Genomic DNA, 24301 nt, shown 5'->3' on the forward strand with positions numbered 1-24301 from the left:
CCTCTCTCTCTCCCTTTCTCTCTTTCCTGCTGTCTCTCAAATAAATAGGGCTGAAGAGATGGCTTAGTGGTTAAGGTGTTTGCCTGCGAAGCCAAAGGACTCTGGTTCGATTCCCGAGGACCCATGTAAGCCAGATGCACAAGGTGGCACATGCATTAGGAGTTTGTTTATAGTAGCTGAAGGCCCTAGTGCACCTATTCTCTCTCTCTCTCTTTTCCTCTCTCTCTCCCTCCCTCTATCAAATAAATAAAATAGACAAAAATCAAATAAATAAATAAAATAATTTTTTTTTAAAAAAGTTTCCTTCTTTCCACCATCTTTCCATGTGGCCATCATGGTGTGCATGATGTCCCGGCAGATGCTCTCAAGAGCATCAACAATGCTAAAAACAGAGGCGAATGCCAGGTCTTTATGAGGCTGTGCTCCAAAGTCACTGCTCGGTTTGCAACGGTGACGGTGAAGCGTGGTTACACTGGTGAGTTCAAAATCACTGATGATCACAGAGCTGGGAGAATTGTTGTGAACCTCACAGGCAGGTTAAACAAGTGTGAAGGGATCAGCCCCAGATTTGATGTACAGCTCCAAGACTTAGAAAAATGGCAGAATAACCTGCTCTCTTCCCATTATTTTGGTTTCATTGTACTGACAACCTCAGCTGGCATGATGGACCATGAAGAAGCAAGATGAAAACACACAGGAGGAAAAACCTGGAATTTTTTTTTCTAGGGGTATAAAGAAAGCATACATATGAATAAAATGTCTCGGATGGGGGGAAGTTTTCATCCCAGCACTCAGGAGGTAGAGGTAGGAGGATGGCCGTGAGTTTAAAGCCAGCCTGAGATTACATAGTGAATTCCAGGTCAGCCTGGGCTAGGTTGAGACCCTGCCTTGAAAAACAAAATAAAACAAATAAACAAAAGACTTTTCAGGATGTGTTGAAGGCCAAGGTTACTGCATGTGTTTTGTTTCCAGGCATAAATCTCTATTAATCTCCCATGACAGGCTGGAGGGATGGCTCAGCAGGTAAGAGCATTTCTTGTACAAGCATGAGGGCCTAAGAGTACCTGATTTACCCTGAGTATGATTCCCCAGAACCGACATAAACAGCTGGACATGGCCACTCATGCCTATAAGCCCAGATCTGTGGAGAGTGGAGAATCACTGGGACTTGCTGGTCAGTGGGCCCTGGCTCAGGATTCAGTGAGGAAAGCACATGGGTGAGTGAAAAGAGGACACTGAAGCTCTCCTCTGGCCTCACCCATGTGCATGGGCCTCACACATCTACACACGGAAAGACACATCTCCCATTATTCTAGGTGGTTCCATGCTTCCCATAGATTCCTTCCAGGAAGAGAGGAGGAGGGAGGGTGAGCCAAGCCCACCTGAGGAAGTGAGCAGTCTCTCTCTCTCTCTCTCAGGCTAGGAACTGACCCCCAGTTCTCACATGTTAAAAATGTGAGATACACCCCTAGCCTTCATCTCCTCCCTAAAGCCACACTGAAATTCCTTCCTAAACAGCCATCTATCAGGTGACTATCCTTGGGTGCATGGGTGTTTGATTACTGGCTTAAGTGTATGTGTGTCTATAGCATGCATTCCTCTGTGATTGTCTCATCATGAAAACATAAACAACAGGCCTGATCGCAAAGGCATGCAGCCGGGAAGGGCAAAGCTGGCCACAGGTTTCCCTGGAGACCACGGGGTGATGCTTCCAAAGTTCCGAGGGCAGAGATGGGACCTAGCAGTTTCAGTCCCAGTCCATGTCTCCCTTTAACAAAAAGACAGCAGGCGTGATAGAGGGATGCCTTAGTGGTCAAAGCACTTGCTTGCAAAGCTAAGGACCCAGGTTCAATTCCCCTGAACCCACGTAAGCTAGGTGTACGCCAGGTGTACAAGGTGACCATGTGCACAAGGTGGTACACGCATCTGGAGCTCAGTTGCAGTGGCTAGAGGCCCTGGCACAATTCTCTCTCTCTCTCTCATTAAATAAAAAAGGACATCAGGCCAGGTGTGGGTGGCACACACCTGGAAAAATTGCAGAGCCGGTCTCACGTGCTCCCCGGCTGTGGGCTGCCCGGATGGAGTGGAGCAGACACTAGGTCCATGGACTTTGTAGAATGATATACAGGCCAGGACAAGAGCTAACATGAGGTGATGTGCCGAGCTTCAGGAGTTAGTTTTACTTATTTACTTTTGAGGCAGGATCTTACTCTAAACCAGGCTGACCTAGAACTCGCTCTGTAGCTCATGCTAGCCTTGAACTCATGGAGATCCTCCTACCTCAGGCTGGGATTAAACGTGTGAGCCACTGTGCTGCAGGCACACACCTTTAATTCCATCACTCAGGAAGTAGAGTTAAGAGTAAATTCAAGCCGGGCGTGGTGGCGCATGCCTTTAATCCCAGCACTTGGGAGGCACAGGTGGGAGGATCGCTGTGAGTTCGAGGCCACCCTGAGACTACAGAGTGAATTCCAGGTCAGCCTGGGATACAGTGAGACTCTACCTCGGAAAACCAAAAAAAAAAACTAAAAAAATTTATTTGCAAGGAGAGAGAGAAAGAGAGAGTATGGGCCCACTAGGGCCTCTTGCTATAAATGAACTCCGGATACATATGCCACTTTGTTCGTATGATTTTACATGGGTACTGGGGAATTGAACCTGGGCAAGCAAGTGCCTTAACCACTGAGGCATCTCCCCAGCCCCTTCCTTATGTATTGCTGTATGAACTTTTCTAGATATAAACAAATGTCTGCTCCATCCAGCGAGACACCAACAACAGACCAAAGTAATGATTCTAGCAATATAGAACTTGGAGCCACCTTTGATCCCAGCACAGGGGAGGCAATGGTAGGAGGATTGCCATGAGTTCAAGGAGAGTTCGGTCTATATAGTGAGACTCTATCTCACAAAACAATAAATGAGGCTGGAGAGAGGGCTTAGAGGTTAAAGTGCTTGCCTGCAAAGCCTAAGGACCCAGGTGTGATTCTCCAGGTCCCATGTAAGCCAGATGCCAAAGGTGGGGTATGCTTCTGGAGTTTGTTTGCAGTGGCTAAAGGCCATGGTGTGCCCATTTTCTCTCTCCCTCTCTCACTGTCTCAAATTTAAAAAATTTAAAGAAACAATAAATGAAGACCAGTCCTATAGAATTGGAAACAGACAAGGCCAGTTAGGGCTAACCAGTGACTTCCACCTTACAAAACATAACTGAGACTTACCAGGCATGTTATCTTGTTTTATTTTGAGACGCCCAGGCTTTCCTGCTCCCTTGGCCTTCTGTCCCCTTCTTCCTCAGTCACCTCCTTGTTGTTCCCTGAGGTGACTGTGATGTGTCACCACAAACCAGAAAGTGACTCACAGTTCTAGAGATCTGAGATCAAAGCAGCTCCACGGGCTGGAACCCAGGTGGCAGCAGGGTCAGCCCGCCATCTCCCATAGGTCCCCTGGAGAATCTGATTCGAGCCTCGTCCAGCTCCTGGTGACCGCTTCGCTCCCGTCTCTGGCCACTATTGTTATGAACTGCAAAGCAAAATGAAGTTTTGACATTTAAACTTCTGAATGAAGATTGGTAACTGCCTGTGGTCTGATTCTCAGAAACATCTGCTGAGGCGGAGGAGGGTTGGGGGGTAAGGGTTCTCAGGTGCACCCTGAGAGTGCATGGGACACAGACGGGGGTGGGTGTATATACATAAGCACACCACACATAGGAAGGGAATGGAAATGAGGGTGTAAGCACATCTTTGGTATTTTCTTGGGCTACCTCCATGTACAGCAGTGGGTAAGGGACAGGCTTTGGGTCATAAGCTCCTCTTACTTGGACCCACATTAACATGGTGCCAAGAGCAAGCATTGGCCTGAAATGAGTTGAGTAAATTCCCTGCACAGAGTTTCTTGTTTTAAGACGTAGTCTTGCTACGTGGGTCAGGCTGGCTTTTAAACTCCTGTCCTCCTACCTTAGCCTCTCAACTGCTGGGATTACAGGCCTCAGCCACACCAACCAGGAGGGATAATGACAACTGGACCTGGGACCTCATGTATGCTGTGCAAACACTCTACCACCGAACTATGTCTCCGCCTTTTTAAAACTTTTTATTTTGACTGGATCTCTCTAAATTGCCCAGGTTGACCTTGAACTCACTCTTTATAGCACAGGCTGGCCATTTTGTTTTGTTTTGTTGAGGAAGGGTTTCACTCTAGCCCAGGCTAACCTGGAATTCACTATGTAGTCTCAGGGCAACCTCAAACTCATGGTGATCCTCCTACCTCTGCTTCTCAAGCGCTGGAATTAAAGGCGTGCGCCACCACACCTGACACAGGCTATCCTTGAACTCATGGTCCTCCGAACTCAGCTGGGTCCTTTTGTTTTATTAGTTGGAAAATAACTACACTTATGGAAGACAATGTGATTTTTTTTTAGGTTTGTTTAAATTAAGTTGAAACTCTGTATGGACCCATCATGTGTTGGTGCCGCCCTGCCCCCACTCCTCCGAGAGCCACCTCAGTGGGATTGCTGGTGTTCTCCTTGGAGTTGTAGGTTACCAGTCAGCCCCAGGGGGTGGGGTAATGTCTCTGGATATCCTCCCCCCGCCACTGCGGCTCTTAGTCTTTCAGCCTCCTCCTCCACAGAGTTTCCTGAACCATGAGCTCTCAGCAGCTTCTGGATCCTGCTTTGATATGTTTTGAGGATCCCCAGTGTGCAGGCTGTCAGGCTCACCATGGAAGCGGCGCTCTTGCTCATCTCGCCAGTTCCTCTGTGAATTCACCTGGGCCCTGGCTGATGCGTGAGAGGTGGTTTGTCTGCTGGGTTCATGCCGCCTTCTCAATGCCCGTCCGCCCCCCCCCCCCAAGTAGGGTCTAGCCCAGGCTGACCTGGAGTTCACTCTGGCCTCAAACTCATGGTGATCCACCTACCTCTGCCTCCCAAGTGCTGGGATTAAAGATGCCCGGCTTTTTAAAAATTTTTATTTATTTGAGAGTGACAGACAGAGAGAGAAAGAGGCAGAGAGAGAGAGATACATATATATATAGAGAGAATGGGTGAGCCAGGGGCCTCTAGCCACTGCAAACGAACTCCAGACGCATGCACCCCCTTGTGCATCTGGCTAATGTGGGTCCTGGGGAATCAAGCCTGGAACCGGGGTCCTTAGGCTTCACAGGCAAACGTTTAACCACTAAGCCATCTCTCCAGCCCAAGAGACCCTGTTGTTTTTTAAAACAAAAACAAAGCTGGGGGCTGGAGAGATGGCTTAGTGGTTAAGGCACTTGCCCAAAGCTAAGGACCCAGGTTCAATTCCCCAGTACCCACATAAAGTCAGATGCACAAAGTGGTTCATGCATCTGGAGTTCATTTGCAGCAGCTAGAAGCCCTGGTGTGCCCATTCTCTCTCTCTTTCTCATAAATGAGAAAAAAAATATTAAAAAAAAAAAACAAAAAAAACAAAGTCTCACTGGGTGTGGTGGCACACACCTTTAATCTCAGCACTGAGGAGGCAGAGGTAGGAGGATCACCATGAATTCAAGGCCACCCTGAGACTACATAGTGAATTCCAGGTCAGCTTGGACTAGAGTGAGACCTTACCTCAAAAAAAAAAAAAAAGAAAATCTCATGCTGTGATTCAGACTGACCTCAAACTCACAGAAATCTTCCTGCCTCAGCTTCTTAGGTGGGATTTCTACTCTGTGGGTACAGCCAAGATGCGCAGCAAGCTCCTTCTTTCTAATACATGCTGCCCACCTGTTCCTCGTGCTGAGGGGTGACACAGCTGAGAACCGTCAGCTCACCTTCATTACCAGGAAGAGGATGCAGGTTGCTGTGCCACACCCAGGACCTGCCTGGCCCAGCAATTAGCATCATTAACTAGTTTCCCTGAACACTTATTTTTTGAGTGGTCGGGGGAGATAGAGACAATGGGCATGTCAGGGCCTCTAGTCATTGCAACTCCTAACACATGAGCCACCTTGTGAATCTGGCTTATGAGGGTACTGAGGAATCAAACCTGAGTCCTTAGGCTTCGCAGGCAAATGCCTTAACCACTAAGCCATCTCTCCAGCCCCTCCCTGAATACTTTTACAGCCACCACAGCCTTAAAGTCCACTCTAGCACTTTGCCAGTCCCCTCCTCTATGTACAGCAAGCACACACCATAAAACCAAGGCCCCCTAGCCTGGGGATACCATATCCTGGCCACAGTCCCCAGCCCACTCCCATTGTTCCCTGTAGATTTTTGCCCTGACAGCTCTCAGGTCAGTCCTTCCAGGCCTGGGCCCATCCATATACCAACTTCCCAGAATCATTCTTGCTCCCATCTTAAGATAGGGGAGGGGGCAGAGGGCCAAAGCAACTAGCTTTACATTCCTCAGCATGTTTGTAGGTCCACAAGCAGGAGCTGTTGAGATATTAGTGTCCAAACTGGGCATGATGGTGCACGCCTTTAATCCCAGCACTCAGGAGGCAGAGGTAGGAGGATCACCTTGAGTTTGAGGCCACCCTGAGATGACATAGTAAATTCCAGGTCAGCTGGGCTAGAGTAAAACCCTAGCTAGAAAAAAAAAATTAGTGTCCAAAGTGTCTCTCCTCCCCTGCTTCCTGTGCCTCCCACAGCTCCAAGGGATCCTGGGTAGAGAAAAGTGGGCTCACCTGTGCAGAGGCTGAGACCGCCCACCGTTAACAAGGGGGCGGGCTGGCGTGTTCTCACTCCATAACAGGCGAGAGCAGAACAGTGACAAGGTCCCAGGAGGCCGCTTTGCTGAGTGAAGGTTGTAGTGCAGATCTGAAGGTGGTCAGGCTGGAAGACCCTGCTATGTCCTTCCAGAGCACCCTACGCCTGTCCCTGGACAGCCCTACCCATGCTGTTTGTGTCTTGGGCATGGAAACCAGCTTGGACATCAGTGGGTGAGGTCCAGGGCCTGGGGGGAAGGGCAGCTCCTGAGGAGGGACTGGGCTGGGCTAGGCTGGCAGGCACCCAACCTGTGCCCCAGGAGTTCAGGTTATTTCTCTGCTGGGCGTGGTGGTGGGCACCTTTAATCCCAGCACTTGGGAGGCAGAGGTAGGAGGATGGCCATGAGTTCGAGGCCACCCTGAGAATACAGAGTTAATTTCAGGTCAACCAGAGCGAGAGTGAGATCCTACCTTGGAAAAAAAAAAAAAAAAAAAAAGAAAGAAAGAAAGAAACAGCATTATTTCTCTGAAATGTGTGGTCCTGCTCAGCCCCCCAAAAAACCTGGTTTAGGACTCCACAAACCCTTCCATCCCACAGCTGACTACTGACCTAAGTCCTTCCTTGGCCGCATAGTGCTAGCCCTCTGTCCGTAAGAAGACAAGTGTCCTCTTAGTTGTGAAGGTTGCTATGAGGTATGGGCAGGGACAGGTTCCAGTGCGCAGCCCTCCTGGGTCTTGTGCCCCCTGGGAAAATCTCTAGGGACTTTTTCTGTGGTCAGCCGCACACACTTCCTCGTGCGGGAGCTGGGGGCTTAACTTCTGGGGCATTAGTGGGTCAGGTGGGGCTACAGTTTATCAATGGGCAAATAGGGATCCTGGGTGAGGTGCTAGGAAAAAGGCTAAAAGGTGTTAGGACCCCCCCCCCAAAAAAATGCCCTGACCTGCTGCCTCAACCCCATAAGATGGATGAGAATTGGGGACAGTCCCCCACCCACTACTACCTTCTAGGTTAATGAAGTGAGAATTCCTGCACCCTGACATGTCTCCTTGCACAAACCAGGTGTGCCCCCAAGAAGTGCGAGTTCTTCACCATCCGTGGCTCTCCCAGGGTCTTGATCCATGTCTCCAGTGTAGTCATTACTGGCAAAGAGGACGCTGTGGTCTGGCGGTCCCTGTACCATCCCACCGAGGCTGTGGTGAGGATGATGTCACCCAGCCCTGAAGTGGACGATGACAAGGTGAGCCAAGGGAGAGAAGAGAGAAATCCCAGGGGTTACCCCAACCCCCTACTTGCCTCCTCAGGTGATCCCAGTGTGGAGGAGGATTAGCCCCACCTGAAACCCATCTAGACCCAGCTGAGTCAAATAGTGGCTGGGGGCTGGGATACATAACTATTTGTGCCCCCTGCCTTAGGGCGCACAGTTCTCTGAAGGTTGGGTAGCACTTTGTGGAGAACCGAGACTATAAACTGAAGTGGTAGTGCCCACCTCCTGGAGAGGTTAAGGCAGGAGGATGGGTGGAAACTTAAAGGCTTGCCTGGGCAACTTAGGAAGACCCTGTCTCAAAATAAAAATGAGCCAGTTGTGGTGGCACCCACAAGTAGGAAATTGCTGGGGTTGGGAAGATGGTTGCACAGTTAGAGCTGCTTGCTTGCAAAGCCTACCAGCCCAGGGTTCAATTCCTTAGCCCACCACATAAGCTGGATGCAAAACGTGGCACAAGCATCTGGTATTGGTTTGCATTGGCAAGAGGCTCTGGCAGGCCCAGACATATGCACACACGTGTGTGTGAATCAATAAAAATGTCTAAAACTAATAAAATAGAAATAAGGAGAGGCTACAGCTCGCTGGTAGAGCAATTGCCTAATGTGTGAGGCCCTAGGTTCAATCCTCAGTGCCACCAAGACAAGGAGAACAAGTAGTGGTGCTGCTGGGTCCCCAGCTTGGCCCAGATCACCTGGAAGCCCCCCTCTGCCCATCATGGTAAGTTGCCTGACCTTGGCAGCCTAGCTCCTCCAGGACCTCGTGGTTCTAATCATGGCTAAAGCGCTGGTTCATGGTGAAAGTCTCATGGTCAAAGTCAGGGCTGAAAGGTAGTTCTCTAAAGTGCATGGAAGAAAAAGTTGCTCTGGGATCCCAATGCCATCCTGCCCCTCTCTCACTTCCTGTCAGGTGAGTAGCTTAAGCCATGGGTGGTCCCCTGTCCCCTCTGCTCCCCTCATGGAGTAATGGCTGGGGAGGGCAGGAGGATGCAGTGTGCAAAGCTTGGGTCTCTAGCGCCCCCGCGCCTCTGGTTTCTGCCTCCATGATGCAAATAGATTCCTCTCTCCTCTGCCTTTGGGAGTAGAGACTCCCATCGGGACGCGTGCTTGCCAGAAGAGGCTGGCGGGCAGTGGAAGAGTGCTCGGGGGAGTGGCTCTTAGTTGGAACTATCTAGACCGTTGGAAGCTTAGCATCAAACCCAAGCCCAAGGTCAAGTACTTCCAGCCCACTCTGTGGCCTGGGGCTCTGCTCTTGCCCCCCAACACGCCATGGCTCCAGGTATCCTGGGTGCTGTTTCTACAGGTGCTGGTCTCGTACTACTGTCCTGATGAGGAGGTCCCTATGGCCACAGCTATGCTGTACCTTACGGGCATTGGTGAGTCTTGCTTCCACCAGGCGCTGGGGCCAGCTCTCCGGAGGAGAACTGGGTAGTGTTTACCAAGCAAGGGAGTCTGACCAGCGATTCTCTATGGATAAAATGCCTCCTGGAGGTCCCAAAGGGATGCATTCAAGGAGCCCACACAGGCATGGCCCCTTCTCCAAGCTCAGTCTCTCCCTCCCCATTCTCCCTTACTATGGAACCTGAAATTAGAAGTAGCCAGAATTTGCATGAGTTAGTCCTCTGCCCATCTCCTCACTCTGCCTTTGTTACCATTGATGGCCTGCCTGGTCCAGAGTAGGTCCGATTGTCTCACTGGAGCCCTTCACTCTCATTCATTCAACATTCCTTTTGGCTTCTTTGACCCTTGAGCCTCCCACCTTGCATGTACTTCCTATTCTTCCACTAGACGCTCACCTCTTTCAGGTCTCTTAAAATTCTAATTTAGGGCTGGAGAGATGGCTTAGCCATTAAGGTACTTGCCTGAGAAGCCAAAGGACCCATGTTTGACTCCAGATCCCCCATAAGCCAGATGCACAAAGGTGAGGCAAGTGCAAGGTTGCACATGCCCACTAGTTGGTGCAAGCGTCTGGAGTTCGATTGCAGAGGCTGAGGCCCTGGTGTGCCAATTCTGTCTTTCTCTGTGACTGTGTCGTCTCTCTCGTCTCTCATGCTTGCTCTAAAAAAAAATTCTAATTTAGAAGTCTCTCCTGACTACCTAAGACAGACACGTACTCAGCCTCATTCCTGTCCCTTTCCCCCATGATCCCTGTTGCTTCTGACAGACATAATGTATTTGTCCGTGCTCTGCCTCTGTGCACACTTGATGCTACTGGGACTTCCAAGAGAAGCCAGGGCTTGCACGCAGCTATAGCCCAAGCAGCCAGGCTCACAGTGGGCACTGGGTCTTGTGTCTGTATACTGTGCTGAGGGCACAAGGGCAGAGCAGGGTTATGGCCCAGGGCCCTGACACTTTCACTGGGAAATGGTCCTTCAGATGGCAAGACTCTGGAAAAGCCAGGAGGTGATGAGCCAGGAGGGAAGGGTGGGAATGCCACAGAAGAGGACAGAGTTCTTTGGGTAGAAGCCTGGACCCTTAAGCCCCCAACAGGGAAAGAATTACCCTGTGTTGAGCCCTTCCCATATATCTTAGAGTGCAAAGATCTTTCCAGAAGGCTGGGGAAATAACCCTCCCATAAGAAATTGCCTGGGTAGAAGGTGAGTGGGGTGAACCGGCAGCTTGAGCTGTGACTGGTTTGATGAGCTCAGGGGAGGGGAAGACATGATGAAGCCTTGCTCATGGGAAGCAGCCCGTCTTTAAAAATACCTTCCCGCTGGAAACCAGTAGCGTGCCACAAGACTGGGAGGGCTTCGTACCAGCCTCGGGCAGCCCTGTGAGGACCACCAGAGCCCCTGGGCCCCTTCCTGCCATCTTGGTGACTGAGATCCCTCCCCTTTCAGAGGTCTCCTTGGAGGCAGACATCTACCGTGACGGACAGCTTGACATGCCGAGTGATAAGCAGGCCAAGGTGAGGCTGCCTTTGAAGGGATGATTCCCACAAGCCAGTCGGAGCCAGGTCCCAAAACCACTTTACCTAACTTCATCCTGAGTCCAGTTGCTGCAGTAAATCAGAACCAATGAAGTCAACTTCTAACTTGAAAATTAGAGGGGTCTGGGAAGTTAGTTCAGTGACTAAAGGTGCTTGCTTGTAAAGCCTGCCAGCCCAGGTTCGATTCCCAAGCCACCCATGTAAGCCAGGTGCAAAAGGCAAGCACGAACATCTGGCACTTGCAGTGGCAAAAGACCCTGGTGCACACGTATGCACACACCCCAAATCAAACAAAGCCAGGCATGGTGGTGCCCGCCTGTCACCCCAGCACTTGGGAAAGGGGAGCAGAGTTCAGCTATATGCTTCATAGAAGTTCAAGTCAGCCTGGGCTACAGGAGACCCTATCTCAAGATGAAGCAAAGAGGGAGCCAGGCACGGTGGCACCTATCTATGATCTCAGTACAGGGGAGACTGAGGTAGGATTGTGAGCATAGGGTTACATGGAAGACCTTGCCTCAAGAAAACAAAACCAAATGAAAAATCCAGGTGGCCAGAGACACTAGGCTCACACCCAGCTTGGTAGGGCCACCTAGAACAGGTTAGCTGCCACAATGAGAGACATGTCTCTCCCAGCTTGTGCCATCCCCACTTCCCCTGGCACCGACACAGCGTGGGCACCTGGGAAGCTGTAACCTGTATCTAGCTTTGTCTACTTGCCCAGAGGTGATCACCGATTCCTCCAGGTGTTCTCTACCTCAAATTCCATCACCCGGGTCCCTAGGCATCCTGGGAAGAGGCTTGACTCTGGCCCTGAAGGGCAGTGGCATCTGAGAAGCAGGGGGCTCGCTCTGCTTCCTCCTGTCGCAATGCTCTTGTCCCTTACAGAAAAAGTGGATGTGGGGCCCCAGTGGCTGGGGAGCCATTCTGACTGTGAACTGCAACCTCGTCAACATGGATGAGCTGGTCAACAAGGACAACAGCAACATGGTGATCTCCAAGGGTATGTCCACTTCTCCCTGGGGGCTCTGCCCACTCTGCAGCCCCTTTTATGCCAGGAGTACTGGCAAGGCCCTGGGTGTCATCCCCTGCATTTTTTTTTTTTAATGGACATAGGGGGTTTGATTAGTGGTTAAAGGTGCTTGTTTGCAAAGCCTGCCAGGCTGGGCTCAATTCCCTAGCAACCCATATCAGGTTGGAGTCTGGTGTTCATTTGCATGCCTCCCATTCTCTGTCTGTCTCTGTCACAGTCACACACACACACACACACACACACACACACACACACATGAAAAAAGAATATTTTAGGATAGGACTCCTTACAACATGCTCCTCCAGACACAAAATGACCTGGATACCCATGACCTCACAGTGATTGACACTACCTACATAAGACCATCATAATAGGAGGTAAAAGATCAGGACATCAGAATAAAAGACTGACTGGGAGGGGGAGGGGATATAATGGAGAGTGGAGTTTCAAAGGGAAAAGTGGGGGGAGGGAGAGCATTACCATGAGATATTGTTTACAATCAGGAAAGTTAATAAAACATTCTTTTAAAAAACATTTTAGGGCTGGAGAGATGGTTTCGTGGTTAAGCGCTTGCCTGTGAAGCCTAAGGATCCCAGTTCGAGGCTAGATTTCCCCAGGAACCACGTTAGCCAGATGCACAAGGGGGCGCACATGTCTGGAGTTTGTTTGCAGTGGCTGGAGGCCCTGGCGCGCCCATTTTTTCTCTCTCATAAAAAAACCAAAAAATATTTTTAAAACATCATATAAAAAAGATCATTTTTAAAGTATTATTTGGGAGAGGCAGATGGAAGAGATGGGTACACTAAAGCCTCCAGCCATTGCAAATGAAGTCTAGACACATGTGCTACCTTGTGCATCTGGCTTATATAAGTACTTGGGAATCAAGCCTTAGGTCCTTAGGCTTTGCAGGCAAGCACCTTAACCACTATACCATCTCTCCAGCCCAAAAAGAATAATTTTGAAAGCCAGGCATGGTGGTCCAAGACTGAGCACTTGGGAAGCTGAGATAAGATTGCTGTGAGTTTGAGGCCAGCCTGGGCTGAAACGTGGGGAAAAAATTAAGACAAGGCCTATGTAGGTTGTCTTCAAACCCACTGTGAAGCTGAGGATGACCTTGAACTCCTGATCCTCCTTCCTTCACCACCTGGGTACGCGGTGCCAGGGGTTAAACCCAGGGCTTTGTGCTTGCTAAGCAAATGTTCTACAAACTGAGCTCCATATCCTCCCCTACATTGAATTGTTTTTCATATCTTCAAGCTGTGTAAAAGAGTCTACCTGATTGTGTACAAAGATTTATTTTTAAGTTTTAAATTAAAAATAACCCCCCCCAATTTTTTTTTTACTTACTTGTGAGTGACAGATAGAGGCAGAGAATAGGCGCACCAGGGCCTTCAGCATGCAAATGAACTCCAGATGCATGCACCACCTTGTGCATCTGGCTTACGTGGGTCCCAGGGAATTGAACCTGGGTCCTTAGGCTTTGCAGGCAAGCGCCTTAGCCGCCAAGCCATTTCCCCAGCCCTTAAGTTTTAAGTTTTTATTTGCATGTGCGTGCGTGTCTTTGTGCACACCCCAGGATCATCTGCTACTGCAAACAAATGCTAGATGCTTGTGCTGCTTTTTGCATCTGGTTTTAAACAAAGTGGCTGGTGAATTAAACCTGTGCTGGCAGGCATTGCCAGCAAGTGCTTTTAACTGTTGAGCTCCACCCCTCCCAAGAGTTGTTTAGTTCTTTGAGGTAAGATCTCACTCTAGCCCAGGCACACCTAGAATTCACTCTGTAGTCTCAGGTTGGCCTCAAATTCAGCGTTTTTCCCATCTCTGCCTCCTGACTGCTGGGATTAAAGGCGTGTGCCAACGCACCTGGCTCCTGCCAAGTCAGATCGCTCATTACTGCCTGAACTTGAGCATGCTTTTTTCCCTGGGGATGGGAAGCTGACCTCATGAGGTGGTAAGGACCTAAGGCCAAGTAAGCCCATGAAAGGGCTGAAACAACTGCCTCCTAGGAAACAGGAGGCACAGGCCTGTGTGGCCTGGAGTATCTCTCTCTCTCTAATAAATATTTTTTAACTCTATTTTGTTTAAGAGAGAGGAAGGCATAAAATGGGAGCACCAGGGCCTCCAGCCACTGCAAAGGAACTCCAGATGCACGTGCCCCCTTGTGCGTCTGGCTAACATGGGTCCTGGGCAATCAAAGCTGGGTCCTTTGGCTTTGCAGGCAAATGCCTTAATCTCTAAGAGGTTAAGCTTTGATTTCCCCAGGACCCATGTTAGCCAGACGCACAAGGGGGCACGTGCATCTGGAGTTCCTTTGCAGTGGCTGGAGGCCCTGGTGCTCCCATTCTCTCCCTCTTTGTCTGTCAAATAAATAAAAATATTTTTCTAAAAATTAAAAAAAAAAGACCCTTGATCCAGGTGTGGTGGCACATGCCTTTAACCCTACCACTCTGGAGGCAGAGATAGGAGGATCACCATGAATGCCAGGTCAGCCTGGGTTGCAGTGAGACCCTACCTCAAAAAAAACAAAAACACATAATGCAAGCTCCCTCACTGTCCTCCTGTTCTTCCTCCCAGTCCTGGGCAGTAGCTTTAACCTGCACTGCTGTCTCTTGCCCAGATATAAAGACACTGTCCCGGATGACTCTGAGCGTGAAAGGCCCTAGCTGCATCTTAAAGAACTACCAACTGGTCCTCCACACCTCCAAGGAAGAGGCAAGCAAGACGCGAGTCTATTGGCCCAACAGTGAGTAACTTTGCCCAGCTCTACTCTACCTACTCTGTGGGTATACTGGGTGAGTGGTGCCCATGCTTCCTCTAGCAGGGTCTGTCCTGGAGAGAACTGTGTGGGTTGCTGGTGTCGGAGCAGCCCACAGCCTCTACTTGTGCTTTGGGGGAGATGTGGCTTGGTCTGCATCCTTTCACTCTAGCGCTGTAGGCCAGAGTGCACAGCTGACTGGGCAGTGGCCTAGGATGGGCCCTTCCCTGTGGACTCCCATGAGCCTTAGAGACCTGAGTGTCTAATGCAGGCCACAAGGGCTATGCTTGCCCTGTGAGGTTATCAGGTATCGACAATTTGGAAGTGGGTTGTGCCAGGCCAAGTGATTCATGCAGCCTGATAAAAGCTTATGGATGAGAGAAGCCTGACTGTTTTTTATACATACGTACATCTACATATATGTATATAATTTTTTTATTTACCTATAAGCAGAGAGAAGAGAATGACAGAGTGGGTGCACCAGGGCCTCCAATCACTGCAAATGAACTCCAGATGCACGCACCACTATGCATCTGGCTTTATGTGGATACTAGGGAATCAAACCCAGGTCATTAGGCTTTATAGGCAAGTCCTTTAAAAACTCGGCTCAACCAGGAGTTGGTCCACTTGGGCTGGAGAGATTTCTTTATGGTTAAGGTGCTTGCCTGCAAAGCCTAAGGACCCAGGTTCTATTCCCCAGTACCCACGTAAGCCAGATGCACAAGGTGGCGCATGCACCTAGAATTAATTTGCAGTCACTGGAGGCCCTGTTGTGCCCATTCTCATTCTGTCTCTCATGAATTCTGGCTGGGTGTGATGGTGCATGCCTTTAATCCCAGCTCTCAGGAGGCAAGGTAGGAGGATCACTGAGTTCGAGGCCATCCTGAGAGTACATAGTGAATTCCAGATCAGCCTGGGCTAGAGTGAGACCCTACCTCAAAGAAACAAAAGCAAGTCTGGAAGTTAGTTGATAGGGAGTAGACTAGAACTCTCTTATGGTTCCTGGGCTTGCAGTGAGCTGCCCTCGGGAGGCAGGACCAAGGGTCCCAGAGCAGGAGCCCTGGAGCAGTGCTTCAGGTGTTCAGTGGCTAGCCATAATCCAACCTGGATGTTTGGGAACTCTGCCCTGGGCCAGCCAGCTCTGTGGCAGCTCAAGAGGACTGAGTGTGTGCTGGATGCTATGGGGATCCTAGCGGAATATTATGCCCTCCGTGAGGTCTAGCTCTGGTCAGTGAAGAAACCTGTAAGCAGACCAGAAGCGGGAATCCTCACAGAAGCATGTCGAGCTGGCCTAGCACCCTCAGGGCCAGCAGCAGGAGGGCTGAGGCCAGAACCACAGGCCTCACGATAACCTGGTCTTAAATGGCTCATGTCTAGAGCCAGATATGGTAGCTCACACTTATAATCCCAGCACTTAAGAGGCTTAGGTAGGAAGATAGCTGTGAGTTGAGGTTAGCATGGGCTCTGGAGTGAAGTCAAGGTCAGCCGGGGCTGGAGTGAGATCCTGCCATGTGGGGGAGGCGGGAGGGAGTTGGTGTCCCTATCTAAGCTCTCAACATTAAACACAGGGGGGATGGGCCCACCGCACTCCTTCCCGTGTGTAGCTGGTCCCCCTAGGTCAACACAAGACTGCTTCAGCTGCTGGCCACTCCTTTCCTCTCTCCTAGAAGACACCACCTACGCCTTTGAGCTAGTGCTGGGGCCTAACAAGCACTTCTACGCGTTGCCCCCCCTCGAGGACCACGGCACCGAGACCTTCTACGTGGAAGCCACGGAGTTCCCATCCGCCAGTTTCTCTGGCCTGATCTCCTTCTCTGTCTCCCTGGTGGAAAGGTCTCGAGATGTGGTATGTCACCACAGCAGTGATGAACCCCCAGGTTGGGAAGCTGGTGGAGAGGATCCCCTGCTTTCTGGGCAAGGGAAAAGAAGGCCGGGGCTTACCATAGAGCTAGGGTTTCTGCCAAAAACTGGATAGGAGGGTGGGTCCCAGAGGTGGGCAGAGCTGGATGGCTACAGGTAAAGATAAGAGATGGAGCCCAGTTACCAGCAGGACCTTGTGTTACATTGTAGTCGATCCCAGAGATCCCAATATACAAAGACACTGTGGTATTCCGAGTGGCTCCATGCATCTTCACCCCCAGTACCCAGATGCCTCTGGAAGTGTACCTGTGTAGGTAAGAGCCCCTCAGTCTACCCGGGCCAGGAAGTCCATATCGCCAGCACCCCTCTGTGTGCAGGATGAAAGGTGGGGGGGGGGTGGGAATGAGGGCAACCAAATGTCTCATAAGGAGAGTAGGCCCCTCTATGGACACTGTATCCTCAAGTCCATCAGTAGACATGTCTTTGGATACTCCCAGACCAGAGGAACAGTAAATGCAGTGAACCCTGGTTGAGGGATTTGGGATGAGGACTGGATTTATAGCATGACTTGAGCTTGGGTCAGGTGTTGGAGAACCGGAAAGCCCTGGGTTCGACCTCAACGGTCTCCCAGCAAGCTCCTCTCCCATGGCAGTGAGCTTCAGCTCCAGGGTTTTGCGGACACGGTCTCAAGGCTGAGTGAGAGGAGTGATGTGCACGTCGTTTCTGTCTACGAGGACCCCAGCCGCCTGGGCCGGTGGCTTCAGGTAACAGCCCACCTGGAGGAGGGGAGCAGGGAGACTTGGCATGCACTTATACACCGCCTTTCAAAGTGGCCTCTAAAAGGGAAAAAGCTTAGAGCCCAACCCCTCGCCATTGTAGTATTGAAGATTGTAGACTTGCAGGTGCCTGGAGGGCTTTTGAGGTCCTCCGCTGCAGGTTTCAGCTAGGTGCAGGCCTGCGGTTGCATAAGGCACAGCCCCAGATCCATTGCTGATTGAGCTTGGGTTCTGGGGCTCCACGTTCCACCGTGGGTCATGGGATGGAGCGCCACCTGGAGGCTAGAGGGAGCAGGACTGGTGTGGCCCCTGGTCCGGCAAGGCTGGAGCTGAGTACTAAGGGAAGATGACCATAGTGACTTAGTTAACCAAACCGGGCTATTTAGGTAGTTGGGGAAACCCTCAGAGGAAACGTAAGGGGAGCAAGAGCTGGCAGGGCTGAGTCTGGGTAGGTGAAAGAGTGGCTGACAGGAAGGTCACAATGTGAGCTGTGCTTGGGGGACCAAGCAACAGGAAGGGCTGCTGGACACAGGTTAGGCAGGGAGAGCTGCCCTGCATGAACAGAAAGTGAGATGAAGCCGAACGTGGTGCCCATGCCTTTAATCCTAGCACTGGGGCAGCAAAGGTAGGATCACGGTGAGTTCAAGGCTACCCTGAGACTACGTAGTGAATTCCAGGTCAGCCTGGGCTTGAGCGAGACCCTACCTCGGAAAAGCAAAAAGGTGGGGTGATAATAAAGGTACAAGTTGCAAGTGGAAGGCTGAGGACTGGGGTGTAGCTCAGTTGGTAGGATGCTTGCCTAACACAAAGTCCTGGGTTCTGTCCCAGCACCGCAGAAACGTGTGCTAATACCTGCACTTGCAGGGTGGAGGCAGGGGAATCGGGAAGCCATGCTGTGGGTGGGCTGGCCACAGGCAGGAAAACAGCTAATGGAGAAAGGTGAGCCCACCTTTTGTCTTCCTGTCTCCCCTAGGATGAGATGGCCTTCTGCTATACCCAGGCTCCTCATAAGACGGTGTCCCTGGTCCTCGACACCCCCCGGGCCACCGAGCTGGAAGACTATCCTATGAAATACTCACTGGTGTGGAGCCTGGTTTGGTTGACTTGAATCCAGTCCATGTGCCCGGGCCTGGTGTTGGTCCAGAACTGATGGGGCACTAAGTGGGGCAGGGTCTCTGGGGAGGGGAAATGCATCTCCCTGATGTTTGAGGTTAGGAGTAGAACTGCGGTTTACATCCAACCTCTAATGTCCCATCTTCACTGGGTTTCCTTCTAGAGCCCTGGTATTGGCTACATGACCCAAAACACTGAGGACCACCAGGTGGCCAGCCTGGATTCTATCGGGAACATGATAGTGTCGCCACCTGTCAAGGCCCAAGGGAAGGAGTACCCCCTAGGCAGGGTCCTCCTTGGCAGCAGTTTTCATCCCAGGTGAGTCAACACACCTGAAGGCTACTGGCCAGGTGCCCTAGCGCTATAGGAAGAGACTCTGATAGTCCCTCTGGCCCCAGTGATTCTCAGTATAGCTCAGTTGGCCGAGTGCTTGCTAGTGTTCACAAAGCCTTGGGGTTCAACCCCTAACAGCACATAATCTGGGCATGGTGGTACACATCTGTAACCCCAGCACTTGGGAGGTGAAGGCAATGGGCTGGGAAGTTCAGGTCATCTTCCACCATACACTCTTCAAGGCTAGCCTGGTGAGAGCCTGTCTCAAAAGGGGGGGGGGGGGACACTGAAGAGATGGCTTAGCGGTTAAGCGCTTGCCTGTGAAGCCTCAGGATCTCAGTTCAAGGCTTGATTCCCCAGGACCCATGTAAGCCAAATGCACAAGTGGGGAAGGGGCATGCATCTAGAGTTCATTTGCAGTGGCTGGAGGCCCTGGTGCGCCCATTCTCTATCTGCCTCTTTCTCTGTCACTCTCAAATAAAAATATTTTTTTAAAAAGAACCAAAGGAGCTGGACGTGGTGGCACATGCCTTTAATCCCAGCACTTGGGAAGCAGAGGTAGGAGGATTGCTGAGAGTTTGAGGCCAGCCTATGACTACAGAGTGAGTTCCAGGTCAGCCTGGACCAGAGTGAGACCCTACCTCGAAAAAACAAAACAAACCAAAGGGTGAAAAAAAGAATAAGAAACTTTAGGGGGAAGGAAGAGTATTACCATGGGATATTTTTTATAATCATGGAAGTTGTTAATAAAAATTTGAAGTAAAACTTTAAAAAGGGGGCTTGCATGTTCCTCTTGGGGTCACCATTTAAAAAAACTTTTTTGATGGCATGGTTTAAATTCAGCAAGCGTGTTGAACAAAATGGTCCACATACTATGGGGGTAGAATTTTTGGTGGCCATTCCTGAATGCAGTTCCTCCTATGTCCCAAGGTTCAGTTGATGTAGAACATTTGGCTCTGCCTCAACTAGGTGAGAATAGGGGACTTTTAAGTATTCTCCCCCCCCCCAAAAGTTCAGCCCTTCTACCCAATGGCCAAAGCCAACTTTTGGTCTAAAGGGTAACTTGCCCCTTGGTGAGTGGGGCAGCCACCCTGGGCCTTACCAGCGCAAGGGCCATCCTTTCTATCTTCCTTCTAGCCCAGAGAGCCGGACCATGAGCAAGAAGCTTCGAGACTTCCTCTGGGCCCAGCAGGTGCAGGCTCCGGTGGAGCTCTTCTCAGATTGGCTAATGACTGGTCACGTGGATGAGTTCATGTGCTTTGTCCCCATTGATGACCATGAGGACAGAAAGGTCAGCATTGGGTGCTGGGAGAGGGTGTGTCTGCCCCTGTTCCCCCATGCTGTCTGCTGGAGACACTCAGAATCTGTCTTTGGTTCCCAGGGCTTCCGGCTGCTACTGGCCAGCCCCAGTGCCTGCTATAACCTACTGCAAGAGAAGCAGAAGGAAGGCTATGGGGACGCAACCCTGTTTGGAGAAGTCAGAACCGACCAGCTCCATTCCAATGGTGAGCCGGCTACTCCTTCCCCAAGTACCTTGCAGGCAGCCTCCACTTGGTCATCCTTGGTAGAAAGGACTCCGAACCCCAAGAAGGGATGGAATGACCATGTTGGGGCACTTTGCACTGAGGGGACTCTGAGACCCATAGTACTGGACTGAAAGGAAGTGGTTCAATGAGCAAGCGGCCCCAGGTTGGGAGACCAGCTGCTAGCCATGTTTCTGTTTGACTGCCGTCGGGGAGTGTTGAGTTACCTTCCTGGCATTGGGGCTCTCCGGGTCTCGCAGGTTCTCCTTAAGAACATACACGAGCAAGGCATGGTGGCGCACGCCTTTAATCCCAGCACTCAGGAGGCAGAGGTAGGAGGATTGACATGACTTTGAGGCCACCCTGAGACTACATAGTGAATTCCAGATCAGCCTAGGCTAGAGTAAGACCTTACCTTGAAAAACCAGAGAGCGCGCGCATGCGCCAGGCATGGTGGCACACTCCTCGGGAGGCAGAGGTAGGATCATTGTGAGTTTGAGGCTGACCTGGGCTAGAGAGAGACCCCCACCTCAAAACAAAACAAAACAAAAATTTAAGTAGAGATGGCATGACTGGTACCATGTTCTGACCAAAACTGGTAGGAATTCACAAAGGTACTCTCCCCAGAAGAATAAGATGCTACTGGGTCCTGGGTAGGGACGCATATACCCACCCTCCAGAAGGCCACCAAAGCACGAGAGGGGTGTTGTAGAGCTCACATACACCACATATTAAGAGGCTTTGCTTGCATCACCTCAAAGCTGGTAGCCAGGATGGGCTTCCCTGTTCCAAGATTAGACAGCTAAGCAACAAGATTGACACAAGTTGTTCATGGCAGGTATGAGGTTCCTGGTGTGCAGGGCGAGTCGTGCAGAGGGGTCCCTCTGAGACAAGTGGGGGCTGAGGTCCCCATGCTAATGTACTTCGAGTCGCTTTCCTTGAGCAGGAACAGCAGTTGGTGCCAGTAAGTCCTGGTTGGGCTTCTGCTATGAGATCTGTTCAGTCCTAGATAGAAGACACTGGACCTGGGGGTGGTCCCTGGATTCTGACTAAGCCCACTCATCCTTGTCACTGGCCTTGAAGATACACCCAGTTACCCAGGACAACTCTGGATGGCACTGCCTGGCCTCCAGGGCTGTGCCTGGACTCTCTCCTTTCCTACAGGGAGGGAAGCCAGAACCATCACTCAGCTCCTGACTGACAAGAGCTTGCGAAAGCAGAATGACTACGTGGAGGTAGGAAGTCAGGGCATGGGACTGTCCCCAAGAAGTTGGCAGTATAGGTCTTTTGTGGGGCTGGGGGGGGGGGGGTGTGTGTCCTGAACCACTCCTGTGGATGGGAGCAGCTCCTAGGCATACTTCCAGGTTCCAGCTAAGCCTCCCTGTCCTGGTACGCATGAGCAATGGCACCACCTATGGCAAGGTGGAGCTGGGACTGGCTAACCCAGGTTGCCTCTCAAGTTCACGGTCTGTTCCTGGGCTACTCAAACTACTTGGGAACAGCAACAAAGCTCTGGCCCCCCGACAGACTTACCCTGCGACACACATTGAGATGCTTCTTTTGTTATGCCTCAAAGTTGTTCAGGACCTCCTGAATGAAGTAGACATCATAGTCCCAGGATGGTGGCTGGAGTCACCAAGTCTTGGGGGTTGGGGGATACTGCAAATAAGTTCCCCAGAAGAGATCGGCCAGACTCAAGGGGAAGCTAAGACCTCAAAGGACCATTTCTTGACAAGGTCATAGTCACAGCAAATTTTCCAGGTGTGGAGCATTTTAAGCCACGGTGGACCCGTGCCCTGACCTCCACAGCATCAGGGAAGGCTGGCTGCCTGGCCCAGTAGGGTGGAAACTGACTATGGATGTGCCCAAGATGGCATCTCTGAGCATCTAGGCTATGGGTGCCAAGGCCTGGTAGCCATGGGTCTGAATCCTATCTCCAAATCCAGGTGGATGTCCAAGGGTGGACATCATCAGGGGAGTGCCCAAGATGGGACAGATGATTGGGTCGCTTCCTAAGGAAAGGCCTGAGGTCTGAAGGCAGCTGCTTGTCCTGGTCTCCCCTCCCCCAAGCTAGACTTAAGGGACAAAGGGGCCATGTGGTATTAATAACCACTGCCTACCCATGGATTCCTGGTTCTCCCCAGCTCAGGTCTTCTCTCTGAAGCCCACTTCCCCTTGGAAGGCCCCACTGTGGGTGTCTGAAGGTTGTCCGCAGGACTCTTGGCACATAACGAGCCTTGAGTAGAAGGCAGTTGGTGGCACCAGGCCCTTTTCCAGCTGCGCCCTTTCCTAACATGCTCACTTCCCTCCCGCCTCTCAGAAGTGCATCTGCCTGAACCGCACGATCCTGAAGAAGGAGTTGGGCCTGGTCGAGAAGGACATCATTGCCATTCCTCAGCTCTTCTGCCTGGAGCAACTGACTAATGTCCCCTCCGACCAGCAGACCCCGAAACTCTTCGCAAGGGCATACTTCCCTAATATGGTGAGGGTGCAGGGTGTTGGCATGTGTTGGGGGGGGGTGAGTTGGGCCCATGGTGCTGGACTGTGGGTCATTAGGCAGTGGGAACCCTGTCCCAGGTGCTGAGCTTGAAGGGGGTCTTATAAGCAGACCTCTCAAGCCAAGGGCTTTGGGGCATCAGCTAGTTCACCCCAACCTGAAAGGACAGACTTCTAGGCCCCTTTCAAATGTGGATGTGCTACTACAGAGTCAGCTGCCAAGAGACCCTGGACAAGTGCCTCCGACAGGGAACAGGTTAAGGGTAGGCATGCGTGCAGAGGTCCCAGCTCCGGAGCCCGGGTCAAGGGTAGCAGCTCATGTCCCTCAGTCTTGCACCAGCCATCACCTGCCACATGGGTGTCACTATGAATCCTAAGGTATTTGCATCGATGTGTTAGACACTTGTCAGCCTCCTCTCTCAGATATGGGGACTCAGGACCTGTACCCATCCATCACCATCAAGTGTGGGAACTTAACTGTGTCAGCTCAGTGCAGCCTGCATAGTATGTGGTGGTCAAGCTACTTTGAGGAACTGAGCTGGAAGAGATGGACGGGCATCAGTGGATAAAGCTAAGCACAGGAGAGCTTTCTAATAGAGCCACAAGAGGGTACATCCTCTTAAGACCACAAGGCCAGAGATAAAAAGAAATAAGAAAGGCCAACTAACTGCTGGCCAAACAAAATTCGGGTTTTGCTCTTGAGGAAACCAAGGAATTTGCTACTGGAAGCCAATGGAAGACAAGCAAAAAATAGATTTCACTGACATCAACCAGCAATGTCCGCACACAGGCCTGGAGAACAATGTCATGTCTTGGGCTCACTACCTGGTCTGCCCAAACCTAGGAAGAGGTTGTTGGATTGTTCCTACATTTAAGCCCATGGCACCCATCCTGGGAGTAGGAATCTTCTCTGGCCCTTACTTAAGTTAACTGTCTTAACGTTTTTTGAGGGCTTGAGAGATGGCTTAGAAGTTAAACTGCAAAGACTAGGGACCGATGTTTGACACTCCAGATCCCATTTAAGCCAGACACAAAGGTGCGGCAAGGTTGTACATGCCCACTAGGTGGCACAAGCAATGTAGAGTGCAACATCAGTGGCTTAGGCCCTGGCGCTTCCACTCTCTCTCTAAAATAAATAGAAAAAATTTTATTCAAGAGAATGGATGTGCCAGGGCCTCTAGCCACTGCAAATGAACTCCAGACACACATGCCACCTTTTGCATCTGGCTTTATCTGGATAATGGGGAAATCGAACCCAAGTCCTTAAGCTTTGCAGACAAGCACACTAACCACTTAGCAAGTTCTCTAGCCCAGCTAACTGTCTTTCTAACTAACAGCTGCGGATGATCGTGCTGGGCCAGAATCTGGGGATCCCCAAACCCTACGGGCCTCAAATCAAGGGTACCTGTTGTCTGGAAGAAAAGATGTGCCGCTTGTTGGAGCCCCTGGGGCTCAAGTGCACCTTCATTGATGACTTTGACTGCTACCTGGCCGACATTGGAGACTTCTGCCCCTGCGTCAGCGTCCGACGGGCACCCTTTGCCTTCAAGTGGTGGAAAATGATGCCCTAG

The 24301-nt window shown here is 51.0% G+C and overlaps 1 protein-coding gene and 1 pseudogene across 1 annotated transcript; both read left to right on the plus strand.

Moving 5' to 3' along the window:
* The first annotated feature begins 342 nt into the window (after positions 1–342).
* LOC123460653 lies at positions 343–726 on the plus strand (annotated as a pseudogene).
* A 6052-nt stretch (positions 727–6778) lies between these two features.
* Positions 6779–24301, plus strand: Padi6 (peptidyl arginine deiminase 6). The gene is made up of 16 exons (XM_004657597.3): positions 6779–6888; positions 7715–7892; positions 9219–9291; positions 10756–10823; positions 11730–11844; positions 14492–14617; positions 16297–16475; positions 16700–16803; positions 17142–17253; positions 18239–18346; positions 18542–18696; positions 19849–20002; positions 20093–20216; positions 21399–21469; positions 22555–22716; positions 24068–24301. Exons 1-16 carry the CDS (start codon positions 6797–6799, stop codon positions 24299–24301), a joined length of 2055 nt encoding a protein of 684 aa, XP_004657654.1. The 5' UTR covers positions 6779–6796.

Source organism: Jaculus jaculus, chromosome 5 (assembly GCF_020740685.1).
Source record: "Jaculus jaculus isolate mJacJac1 chromosome 5, mJacJac1.mat.Y.cur, whole genome shotgun sequence".
In the NCBI taxonomy this organism is placed as follows: Eukaryota; Metazoa; Chordata; class Mammalia; order Rodentia; family Dipodidae; genus Jaculus; species Jaculus jaculus.

Bases quoted from the DNA above. Each gene is read 5' to 3' on its own strand.
- Padi6 (XM_004657597.3), top strand. From the start codon at position 6,797: ATGTCCTTCCAGAGCACCCTACGCCTGTCCCTGGACAGCCCTACCCAT. The intron at 16,804-17,141 runs GTAAGAGCCCCT...CTCCCATGGCAG, and splicing joins CTGGAAGTGTACCTGTGTAG to TGAGCTTCAGCTCCAGGGTT. The intron at 18,347-18,541 runs GTGTGGAGCCTG...GTTTCCTTCTAG, and splicing joins ATCCTATGAAATACTCACTG to AGCCCTGGTATTGGCTACAT.